The following is a 13,463-nucleotide window of genomic DNA, read 5'->3' as shown; positions in this document are numbered from 1 at the left end:
TAATGAAGCCAAATGAAGTAGCTAAAATTTGATCATATTTTCAAATGAAAATTGACAATGTCATGTACCAGTGCGTAGCCATGTGAACGTATGCCTAGTAAAGCTGCTGTAATTTATTTTGGTGACTTTTGCCTGCTGAAGAATCCAGCTTGGTCTGATCAGCCAAAATACAGGCCAAGTCGGTCAAACTGGAAGACAAACTGGAAGATCTTCGGCAGCTGCTACATTATTTTCCAGCTTTCTTAATACTTAACTAAATTGATCAATACATATTTGATTTTTGATTTCCCCTATTGGTGTTGTTTTCCTAAAAAGACCTTATCTATGTACCATCAGTAGCAGTAATTCAGAAACTTCCAACTTTGATCAGCTGCCAGAGATGATCTTCCAGTTGGACTAGCTCAGCCTGTGTTTTGATCAGACTAAACTGGATTTTTCAGCAGTGTTGCCAGACTTTATCCACTGAAAGCATCCATCCCAACTTCTTCACTCCACATCCACTCTCTCTGAAACCCCTATATCCACGTGTCAATGTGCATGAAGGCTTTTGCTACACACAAGCAGTTACATACCTGATTCCCAGTGGTGGCTCATCCATAGGGGCAGGTTGGGAAGAGCCCCACTATTTATATCAGCTATTCAACAAATGTTAATCTTCTTAAAGTCCTCATTCGCAACGCCATGCATTTTAAATTCCGTTGAAATATTAATTACCTCTTTTTGAGTGACCAACTATCTAAAAAAGTTGCTATTTGACAGCTATAATTTGATGTTCCATAAGATTTGCTCGCTTTTCTAGATGTTGCACAATCATGGGACAGAGCAACAGATGAGCAACAGATGGAACAGTTTTGGCTACTTTAAAAATACCAAGCTGTCACCAAGATCTTGTTTTAGAGCACATAATCAGAATTAAGTCTAATAAAATACAGACCATATGTCTATGATGTACAGAAAAATTTCTATTGTAAAATATGTTGCAAAGATTGGGAAAGAGAGGGAAAGGAGGATTAAGGAGTGGATAATATCCATACACAAGAAGTGTGTGTGCACCACTGCAACCTTGCTTTCCATGCAAAGACTGTCTCCCTTTTTCAATAGCCACATTTTTAGACTAGTTTCAGATCTTTTTCTGTGGATTTTGATATTTTGCTGAAATTTTGCTGAAACCTGGCAACCCTGGTTAATGATATCAGCTCTACTGTTTTCGTCTCACAAACACAGTTGAACAAAGGTATGTCTAAAACCGCTCAAAATGAGCTACTAGACTGTAAGCTGGATGACTCTGTGTTATTGACTCTCAAATGCCTATTATGGGTTTACTCTAAAAAAAAAAAAACCTAGATTAGTCGCCTCTAGCATAAGTCAAGTGTGATAGCCTCTTGACTTACTTTTGTTTGAGGCTGTGAACCACTGCTGCTGTTTACATATGAAGAAACTTTGCAAAGCTTAAGCTAATTTGTAGAAATAGCTACATGTGCAACTGCTTTGTTGTTTCAAAAGTCTGAACCCACAATGGTGCTTTTGTAAGATCCAGCCAAGCAAACAACACTCACAGCTACACTCCAGATTTATTGGTACCTTTGGTAATGATGGGTTAAAACTATTTGTTAAAAATATCTTAGGGGATAATCAGCTTAATACCACACTGAAAATATGATAAAAATCTAGCCTTTAATTGATTTTATTCTAGTTAAATTTTTAAAGTTTATATAAAAAAGCCATATTATAAACCATATTATAATAGATATTATTAAAACCACATGTCCACATGTCTCAGAGGTATTAGCACCCCTGCATTTTGAACTTAGTTCAACATCCCAAAGCCAACATAAAAGTACAGTGTCTTCACTTGTAATGCTCGATGGGACTGGAGAATACAGAGCATGTTCTTCACAGTTCTTCCCTCATGGACTCTCATCTTGGGGTTCAGTGGCGTTTTGGTAGTGGACTCGGATGGCCATGTCAAAAGCTTGATTCTGTAGTCATTAAACCTTTTTGTGTAGATTGAGATGTATGTTTTGCTGGAAGATCCAACCAAGACCCACTTGTAGCTAATTGGCAGAGACGGACTTTTTTTTTTTTTTAAATGTCCTGGTGCTTCATGGATTCCATGATGTTATGTATCTTAAGGATCCCACAGCCATTGGAGGAAAAACAGCCCCATAACATCACAGCACATCCAAAATACTCACCAGTGGGGAATCGGTTCTTTACTACATAACCATCCTTCTTTTTACACTAAACCCACCTTGGATGTTTGCTGCCAAATAGCTCTATATTTGTCTCATCTGACCATAGAATTTTACATCAATTAAAGGTTAGATATCTCTCGTATATTTAGTGTGAGATTAAACTAATTAACCACAAACATTTTCTCATAAGCTGTTTTTTTTTACCCTTCTTTACCAAGGGTGCCAAAAATTCTGTATCTGATTGTACATACATTACATGAATACAAGAACATGAATACAAATGCACTGCCCGGCCTATAGACTGCCTTTGCACAGCCATCCACTTAAGTTAGTTTATTTTCTTGACAATTTTATATAGACTTTATGAGCTGTAAGCTTAATTCCTTTTTTTAATATTCAGTGTCAAAGTCTTGCAATATGTCAGAACCTTGCAACAGTAAAGCTTTAAAAACTTGTATTGTTACTGTAATGCATGTATATGGCCACTTCTATTTAAATTTTTTTTCTCATCTTGACGTAAAACCAGTTATTGCCCACTATAATTTGTGCTTCCATCATAATGGAGCAGGGTTTATGTAATTGTAGGGAGAATGTTTCTGGCCAAGGGTTTGGGTTTTATTTCACCCTCCAAACCAACAGGAGAATCACCTGGAAACCTCCTTGTGCATGGGTGCACACCCCTTCAAAAAAGTCACACAAAAGTGTTATATGACGCAGTATTAATAGCAATAAGTAGCTCCATCATACAGCCACCTTTCCCTTTCCTCTTCTCGCCCCGTACACATGCCGGGTCGGGTTGGGTCAGGTTCTCCATCAGCATGTCTCCAATCGGTTTTCTACATCTCTCACTATCCGTCCGACTGGAGAGAAGATGGTTTTCCAAACAGCTCAACCAGGCTCTATGATGCAGGCCACATGCTTGCTGTTAACGCCTGTATCATGTTGCTATTGGTCTCACCACATAAAGTACTACATCCAGATGTGTACTGTCCAAGCACTGAATACAGATGCACCGATGGCATGAATGAGAACAATGTGGCATGACCTGGCAAGAAGTTAGCCATTTTACTGCTAGCATTGGAACATTCACTCCAACCTGCAGATGTTGATCCATCTATGCAGAAGCTCAGTGACATCTTATTACTTGCAGAGGGATACATGGGCAAGGGTCCACTTTTCCCAGAGCTGGGAAAATCAACCTTGTGAAATCTGTCCTGTGTGCCAAAGTTGCTCTTTGGACGTGCCATCAACAAGCCTCTGGACTAAAGAATCCAGAAGCAGTTTTCAGAATCACAAAACCGGCATGGCCAAACAGACGGACCATGCAACACTTTTAGATTGCCACAAGCTGGTTTCCTGTTGCAATGACCACAAAGATTCCCAACTTTGTAAGATCTCAGAGCTTCATTAATATCAGACCCCAACATGCTTATTACTCTGACCTAAGAGGTGTGTTCCCTGTTGGACGGAGCTGTGATCAAAAAGTTAGACTGCATGGTCCAGAAGAAAGTACTCAACACACAGTACTTGCTCTTCTTGTTCAGAATAAAGATAGCCATCTCCCTTCAATCTTAGATTTGAGAGGAATGAAATTTTTTTTTTTTCCCCCCCCCTAAAATGTTTTGGGCAGTAGTAGCTCAACAGTTAAGGCTTTGGGTTACTGCTCAGAAGGTCAAGGGTTCAAGCCCACACACAAACACTACCATGCTGCCACTACCCATGAATGAAGGCAAGGGCTTTAACCCTCTTTGCTCCAGGGGCGCTGTGTTATCATTGACCCTGTGCCCTGACCTCAACTTCCTAACAAGCTAGGATATGTGAAGAAAACAATTTCACTGTGCTGCTTCTTCTGAGGGCAACAGTGGCTCAACGGTTAAGGCTTTGAGTTACTGATCAGACTATCAGAAAGTTCAAGCCCCAGCATTTAACCCTCTCCAAGAGCGCCGTATCCCCAGCTTCCTAACAAGCAGGCAGGGATATGCGAAGAAAGGAATTTCACTGCGCTGTAATGTACAGTATACATGACAAATAAAGGCTTCTTCTTCATCTTCTTCTTCTAAAAGTGCTCTGTTCATAACAATTCATGCCATGCAAACACAGAACTGGTTCACACTGGTCTATATGTTCTCCAGGACACATGCAGAAAAACAAACAAACAAAGAAAACTTGTGCAACCTTCAAATCTCAGGCATCACAATTTTAAGGTATTTATGATAATGGTTCAAGTAGTGTACAGCTCCATCTGGCGGCAGGGTGTGTGTGTGTGTGTGTGTGTGTGTGTGTGTGTGTGTGTGTGTGTGTGTGTGTGCGTGCGTGTGTGTGCGTGTGTGTGTGTGTGTGTGTGTGTGTGTGTGTGTGTGCACGTGTGTGCGTGTGCGTGTGCGCGCGTGCTATGACATATCAATACGTCATTTCTGCCTGGTCGTTGTTGTTGTTTTCATGTTCCACCACTGGAGGTCGCTGCACTCAACAAAGACACACCAGCTGCTCATTCCGGTTCGTCCTCGGTGGGGGGAGTCCGCAGTGCTCAGGCTTCGGCGGCAGCAGTCGGAGTCGTTCACGGTGGAGAAATGATCATCAGCACGGCGTTTTGGATGAAGCGATAAAACGCGAAGGACAGCTCCATACACGCGACGGCTCGCGCGCGCCAGAACAAAACAAAACAAAACAGAACAAAACGAAACGAGCGGACCTGCACGCGCTGGACGGATCAGACTCGGTTTCGGCACGCGGGAGGAAACAGCGACTGGATCAGACTACAACACCATCATCCAATGCTCCTTTTTTATTAACTAGCTAATGATTAACGCGAGTGTCAATAAGGGATTGTTTTCTGCTTGCATGCTGAGGTCACACTGCTGATTTCTGGCTCTAACTCTCATAACAACAACAACAACAATAATAATAACAATAACAATAATAACAATAATAAAAGGAGGCTGTGGTTTGGTTAGCATAGCTACTAGCTGCAGGCTGGAAATCTAGTGCATATACAGAGGAAGTGATCCAGTGGAATCTACTAAGATGATCTGCTCATAGCATTAAAAACCAAGCAAAACAACAAACAAACAAACAAACAAACAAACGCCGGATGAAAAAAGGGACAATAAGAGGATCTGGATTTCTCCACCAATGACCCTGGAGAACACCTGGCGCGTGCCAACTGTGTGCAGTTTGCAGCCATTGTTCCATCCAGACTCAAATCCTGTACATTGCTAATAAAAAATATATAGATTTTTTTTTTCTTATATCTGCTTAACATTGCGTCTGGGTTTGTGTTTAACTGAAAATGGCCGCCGTTGTGAATTACTCGCCCCCTTGGTGGGTTAACCTGCTGCACCGTCTTCCTCACTTCAACCTGCGCTTCGAGCAGATCAGCAGCGACTTTCAGCCAGAGGACTCCTCATACCAGCAGGTAGGATCTACTGCACACATGGCACACATGGCACACACACACACACACACACACACACACACACACACATGGCCTGCTTTAGACTGCTGGACAGAGTGGACATGCTGATGATTTCAGGAGCCAGGAATGGTGCAAGATGCATAGCATCCAGGATGCTTCCCAAAAAAAAAAAAAAAGCATGAAAATCCTTTTCCTGTCCTCTGAGACAATGATGTCATCAGTTACTGCACTGCATGTAGCTAATGCTCCTCTGTTATTCATGCAGTCTGTATCCAGGGCATGTATATTATATAACCAAAAGACTGTACACACCTGATCATCATGCCTACTGTCTGTGTGCCATTCCAGATTTAATTCCCCTTTGCTCTTATAATAACCTCAGCTCTTCTGGGAAGGTGTTCTACTACATTCTGTGAGGTTTTGTGTTCATTCAGCTGCTAGTGATGACAGGCGAGGAGGTCTGGGGTGCAGTCGGTGTTCCAGTTCATCCCAAAGGTGTTCAGGGTTGAGGTCAGGGATCTGTGCAAGGAAACTCAAGTTCTTCCACTCCAACCTTCACACACCATGTCTTCATGGAGCTCGCTTTGTGCACAGGGGCATTGGCATGCTGGAACAGGTTTGAGTTCCAGTGAAGGGAAATTGTAATGCTACAGCACACAAAGACATTCCAATCATTTGTGAGCTTCTAACTTTGTGGCAACAGTTTGGAGAAGAACCACATATGGGTATGATGATCAGGTGTCCACAAACCTTCAGCCATATAGTGTATGTATAGCCTTTTTCTGAGTTGTTGGATTGTGTCTCCTTGTTGCTTCCGATTATCATATGACACTCCATAACAAGCTACTTGTAAGGCTCTCAGATTGGGGATGCATCAGTATGTGTTGTTTTTTTTTTGATACTCACTGATACCGGTACTGATGTCAAAATGAGTAAGCAACCAGTGGCGTCATTGCACATTTTTATTTGGCTTTGTTGGTGTTGGTGTTCCTCAAGCTGAGTTTTTTGTTTAAGGTGTTACTGCCTGGCTCGACTCACTGAATGTGGTCATTAGAGATGAGCGTAAGGTACCGTGATTCCCAAGAAAAGCGTAGATCCTGGTCAAAGGAACGTGTGTATGTCTCAGTGCTCAGTGCTCGCTGAAGTGAAGTGCTCTCGTGTGATAGTTTCTCTACACGTTTAATTCACTACTTCATACTCACCTTTGTTTGCACGCAAATCACTTGCACTCTGTTTTAATGACCACGCTCGCTGATCATGCTCTGTACGCTCAGGTTCGGTTGCCCTCACACTCTCTGTTAAAGATATTATTTGAAGGACGAAAGATGTTTTATCAGGTTAGTTGTATTGTAGGAAGATACTGTCGCACCTCCGCTTGGTATTTTCACAGAACACAGTTTGCCCTTTGCGTTGATCTTTAATCATGAATTACGTCCAGTTCTTTTTTGTTATCATGACAATGTATGCTAGGCTTACGTCACATTGTATCAGATGTTGGTATCGAAGCATTTAGTTTTCCAAGTAAACGAACATGGTATCAGACAGATACCAGTATCAGTATCAACACAATACCTCGTTTTCACTAATAATTACTCACTCATAACCTTTGAGTTTATCTGTGTGAGTATATCAGGGTGTGTGTGATTTAGTTGCGACTCTCTTGCACTTGTTTCTGGTCAGTTAATGGAAACCTACCATAATGTGGTGAATATCCAGCAATATCTACCCAATGAATGCATTGCGATATCTATAGGGGGTAGGATCCCATTTTGGAGACAAACGATGTGTGTGGAATTGCACCATCGTTCACACGTTCACTATTTACTATTTACTTTCCGTTTTATATAGAGCACGGTATAGGAAACAACAGTAAGCTAGACCCCAGACTGAGTTCCGACAAGAATTACGTAACTTGCTGTTACTTAAACCTTTTTTTAAATGTTATTATAGTACCTGAAACCACACAAATACAGAAGTATTAAAAGAAATGTGTTTAGTCTAGGCGTGCTTTGCAATGGTTGTACACTTTAACGGTGCATTATGGGTAATAATATAGTGCACGCTTAAAGGAATATTTTGTCTGTTGAGAATTCGGACAAGACTACGAAATGGCTGCACCTCAGACAGTGCACTATATGGTACAAGCAGTGCAAGACTAACGCTACCCTGAATTCGTTCCATATTTAACACATTGTTAGTAAGTTCCACAGTTCTATGCGTGGACTGTATTGAATCTATATGGATTGGACTTGATTGGATCTATATAGTTCTGCATCTGCGATGTGTATAAACGGACGTTAAATAATCAACGTCGTTAAATGACACTGCTGTGGGTGGTTTTGTTGTTGACGTGCCTTTTAGCTTTGGTTGTGATTTTTTTTTTGTTTTTTTTGGTACTGAGATAACAGATGGCTGATAGACAAGCCAAGTGAACCACACGCCTGCTGATTGTGTCTTTAATTACGTTCCATTCATCCATTCACTCAACTCCAGTAAGCGCTTTAAGAACTCAAAATTCCTATCCGGGTTCAAGGAGTGATGTCAAATCAACATCGCTGCTTGTAGCATGAACAGTAAACAGAACAGCACTTCTTACCTTCAAAGCAATTATACTGTATCTGCAAATATTTCCTTTAGATCAATATACAGACATATTCTGGAGGCGTCCATGTAGCACAAATGCACGGAGGTTGAAAATGACGCAATTGATGAGTTCTCACTTCCAAGGTAAGTTGAACGCAAGACGAGTGTTAGAGTTTTTGGGAGGTTGGTGGAAACTGGAGGAAACCCATGCAGATACATAGAGAACACTTCATAAAGACAGTAACCCGTGCTCAGGCTTTGTATTAAGATCTGTTTCAGGTGTTTGGAGACGGATAGTCGTTCACACCCGGTATTTTCAAGTGACTCGAATGCGTTTCCACTGCATTTGGTGACTAGAGAGGATTACCTGATCTTCCAAAACCAGTCTAATATTGAATACACTTCAAAACCAGTTTCTGAAAACTAGACGTTAGACAGTTGGTTGGTAAAAGGATTATGTTTAAAAAAAAAAAAAAGGAAAATCACGTGCTGCAAAAATTATTGCAAGATCACCTAAACCTAAAAATCCACCATGCAGCATCAAACTCGTTTTCTGGTCTGGACGATTAAATCGTTTATTGTGATTTTTTTTTTAAATGGTATCTCGCAAGCAGTTCTTTCCCCAAGGTTCCAAAATGGTCTTGTGTTATTACAGATAATGTCATAAATAAAGAACAGACCATGAGAATGAGTAGATTTACTGATACAGATACTTTTTACGTGAAGCTGCACCTTGTAGTTCCTCGCCTACAACCGGTAAAAGCCACGGAAAACATCGCCTCAACCTGAAATTTCAACTCGTCAACTTGGTCTGATCTTCTCAACTACCAGTTCCTTCCCTGTTACAGAGTGACGTCAAATCAACATGGCCGCTCACACCGTGAACAGTATGAAGTCCCCTTTCTCTACTTTTAAATTAGTTTATAGCAGTATTTGCTTTAGATCAATTACAGACGCCATACTTGGTTAAATCTATAACATTGACTGTACTAATCACAGTTTTAATCATCAACGTTAGAGTTATCACTAACGTTAGCCGGCTAGCTGTTGATGCTGTGCTTCAATTTCAGTCCAGAATGTTGCATGGATGTTTAAAGTTCAGTATAGTAGAACATCACCAATAGCCACTCCGGCCTGTAACTGTAAAAGTGCGCTTCAATTCAATTTTTATGAGCTTATGTGCTCCGACAGAGCAAACAAACAACACGCTATCGTGGAGACGTCCATTTTTTGTTGTCGCTGTTGTTGTTGTTGTTGTTTTATTTTTCCCCACTTCGCACATTGAACATCCCGAGGTGAGAAATGACGACATTACAACTTGCAGATTAACACTTACAAGGCACCACGAACGCAGCATAAAACGCGCTGTTATGAGAGGACACTGGTTGTCGAGAGCCTTGAATAGGACAAATATTATTTTAAATGTTAATATTTGAATTAAAAATTGTTTAAAAATGCTTTAACAATGAAATGGTGTGCCCTTTTTTTGGCACCACGCTCCATTTTCACACTCAAGTCACTTCTTACCCGTTTTGTTTGCTTTGCTGCAGCCATTTTGGTGCCAGGTTATTTGTTCTGTAATAATTAACTTTATTCTTATCTCCCAAAGCGTGTTCCACCCGCTGCCGCATGTCAGTTCGTTTTTTTATCACCTCTGGTTTCTTATTTGATCTCTTTATTACTGAGGCAGAAAGATCCAGCTCTTTTAAATCTCAACTATTACGCCAAGCCAGCTGGCCAGTCTGTGTGGTGTAACACAATGGAAAGATTGTGACCTGTCTAGGATCTTGTTTTGCCATGTTCGTGTCCTCATGTATCCTTACTACTGCTTGTTCAAGTCCTCTGAGTCCAGATCGATTCCCCAATCGATTTCTTCTGTCTGCTGTGCGCAAAGTCTTTCCAAAATGGGAGTTAATTGGTACATTACCTCACCTACTTACGTCCCATTACCTACATTAAAATGGTTTGTTTTATTGTATTATTTGTTGCTTTATTAATTCATTATTGTTATTATTCAGTATTGTTTTCTTTTTATTTTTATTCAACGAAGCTGTTCACATGCTTGCAAAAAAATAATTCAGCATTTTTGAGGTGGACCTTATTCGCTCTATACGGAGAAGGAATTCAGTTTCAGACGTTATGTTTTTGGCCAGTTTAGATTCAATTTGTCACGTTACTTCCTGCCACGTGATTCAATGGTGCAGCTCGGGAGCAAATTGCTTTCACACATGTTGTTCTTTGACCTTAAGTAGTGTGCGTCTTCTACTGGGGAAAGGTGAAAAATACAAGTTCAGAAATTCAAAAAGCTGTTCTGCTTTTCTAATGTGAGATTCAGGCCTGGCAAACTTTACCTAGATGGTCTTATCAGCTGACAAAACAAAACGAAGTGATGGCTCACTGACGCCTGAATAAACACTACACCAAGTGTCCTAAACAGGCTGTGAAGCATGCTGGGTAAGTGACAGGTGCAAATTTGGGTGTTGGTTTGTCCTTCCATTTGTCCAGTTATCTCTTTAATGTTGAAGACTTTGACAAATGCGTTAGTGTTTTAGGATCTGTAGTTTTTTTTTTGTTTGTTTGTTTTTTTTTTTAAAACTCATTGAGGCTGCATGGGATTTTATAAGCTCTTGGTTTAAATAATAATCAATGGCCAAGCCTCTTAGTCATGATCATTAAACCTTTTTATTGTTTAAATTAACAATGAAGTACTGTACATTTTCAATCTCATGTTCTTTAGGTTTTTTCCCCCAAAGGAACGGATTATCAAGCAAATGGGGAAAAACCAGAAGTGCAACAGAGGAAGTAAGAATGAGTGGGTAGCAAAGGATGTGCACAAAGTTCTACAACTAAGTAACTTTTGTTGACCAAAGTGCTGTACAGAATCTAAAGCATGTAAAAAGTCGAAGGATATTAAGAAGCAGCTCAAAGAAAAATACAGTTAAGATATAAATAGACATGCAGAGAACGAGGGAATTAAATAAATTAATAAAATATAGAAGAGAATGTGAAAAGGCAGAAGAGTAAAAGCTGGGAGAGTAAAAGGAGAGAAAGAATAAAAGGACAGTCCAGTCAGCCGGACTCGAAAGCCGGAGTGACAGGGTGTGTTTTTAGCCTGGGTTTAAAAACGTCTAAAGGAAAGGAGGTCCTAAGGCTTAGTGGCAGTGAGTTTGAAAGTCTGCGGCCTGCCGAAGATAAATCCCACTCGCCTTTTCCTTGGGAATGCTGGAATGAGGAACTGATAACTGAGTGGTTTACAGACTTAAGGTTCCTGGGAGTGGAATGGAAGTGGAAAAGATCAGAAATGAATGACCTCCTTGCATTCGTGCTACAAAGTGGGGGAGAAAATGGACAGCTCCAAATTCATCATTTGTTAGCGACAAGCTAGTCAGCTAACTGTGATGAGTGATGTACATCTACCTCCAAAAAGAGGGAACTGTATAGTCAGTGTTATAGATTTAAGAAGCAGATATGTCTGGATGTTGACTGATCTAAAGGAAGTACTTGTAGGTATTATAGCATAAGTGATTTAAAGGTAAGAAGTGCTGCTGTGTTTACTGTTCCTGCTCATGTTGATTTGACGTCACTTGCTGAACTCCGAGTAGAGGAGGACGAATTCCGAGTTGCCGAAGTGTTTTTCTTTGGTTTTTCCTAGTCGGAGGTTTGAACTGAGAGAGTGTGAACACATCAGCAATGTGTGAATAGACTGTCGCACAACCAGCTGTCATACGACAAATGATTCAGTCCACCACCCCCCCCGATTTGTCATAACTGAGTATACGTCTGCTTGGCTTACATTTTCAGGCCTTGTGGTGCGTCATGGTGTCACGCATATTCTAAGCGTTCGTGTTTATTCAGCATAAACACAACACGGTCTCATATGCTGAGTAAGCCTGCACTATTTTGATCATAATGTGTGTTACAAAAATGGAAACCTTCCTCATTTTATCAACATTTCAGAGATTAAAAAACAGGACTAGATGTACCGTTCGCTAACAAACCCCCTTTGCGTGGAAAACGACAGAAGAGAGATTGACTAAGGGCTGAGTGGCTTGCGCTAGTATAACTGTATAACTGAGCTGCACTTGGATTTGGATTTGCTGTCTTCCATAACATACGGAGATAAGCTAATCTGGCGTGTAGCGTACAGCACAGCTGAGGCTGGGGGAGGGAAGACCGCCCGTCCTCCGCAGCATGGCACTCGTCCATCGGATCAGACTTAACCTTTAACTACATCAGGTTAAGCCTTCTCCGCAGGACGGTTATCTAGATGCTCTTAAGTTTGAACTTTGTCCTACATTTCATTTTGACAGAAACTCAAAGGCCTGGATTAGAAACGTACTCCTTTTTGAAGCTGAAAGAAGAAAGAGGTAGATGTGACTTTGACTATGCGTCTGTAGAATTCTATTCATTATTAATAATGTGCCATAAATATTCGATTGTGGGTCACCAGGATGATGAGTTTAGAAGGTGTGTGTGGTATTTTCTTTGTTTAGTCTTAATGTCTGTTCACATTGGGGACAAAATTTGAAGGGAACAAATTGCTTATACATAAACAAATAAAGAAATAATCAAACTTTAAAATTGAGTACTTGTTGAATTTGTATGTCAGAGATAGCATTCTTCTTGTGCCACAATATGCCAATGATTCCAATTTTTAATTTATTAATCAACGCCACGTCACTTTTTTTTTTTTTTTTTTTTTTTAAACAGTGTAATGTTTTGGAAGGTTTTTGGGGCCGACGACATTGCGATTTCCACTTTCTCAGTAATATGACAAGCTGCAGGGGTTTTTTTTTGTCTCGTTAACTTCGAGAGATAAAGAAAGAGTTCCTGGTGATGAAAAACGACTGTATATATCTACTATAACGTAATCACTAACACAGACTTACTCCCATGTTGGAAAACTTGGACGACACTCAAGGCTCCTTTCATAAACGTTAAATAAACATCTCATAACAGAAAACTCACCATGTCAATGATTTTACGCTTTTCTTTGTTAAACACATTTTGTAATCCTTTTGTTATTAGGATTAGATTATGTGAATGAGTTGTTACTATAGGAACGCATACATATTAGAATGAGCGCATTAATATAAAGCTTTTGTGTCATTTATGTTACAGTTGTTAATACTATTGACACTTTCTGAATTGAGAATTCAACCATGGTATGGTTTAAATCATTTCATACCATATTAATCATATATTAATCATTTTAAATATTTTATACACGTGGTTGAATTCTCGAATCCGATTGGTCAGAAGGTGTGCAT

General features: G+C 40.2%; 1 protein-coding gene across 1 annotated transcript in view; it reads left to right on the top strand.

Moving 5' to 3' along the window:
- Positions 1-4,640: 4,640 nt before the first annotated feature.
- ttyh3a (tweety family member 3a) overlaps positions 4,641-13,463 on the top strand; it is a 63,340-nt gene continuing 54,517 nt past the window's right edge. The window contains exon 1 of the mRNA XM_026930190.3: positions 4,641-5,610. Within this exon, the coding sequence (XP_026785991.2) occupies positions 5,485-5,610 (126 nt within the window). The 5' untranslated portion in view covers positions 4,641-5,484. The remainder of the gene's footprint in view (positions 5,611-13,463) is intronic.

This window comes from Pangasianodon hypophthalmus, chromosome 23 (genome assembly GCF_027358585.1).
Source record: "Pangasianodon hypophthalmus isolate fPanHyp1 chromosome 23, fPanHyp1.pri, whole genome shotgun sequence".
In the NCBI taxonomy this organism is placed as follows: Eukaryota; Metazoa; Chordata; class Actinopteri; order Siluriformes; family Pangasiidae; genus Pangasianodon; species Pangasianodon hypophthalmus.
This window is presented reverse-complemented; position numbering and strand designations above follow the sequence as displayed.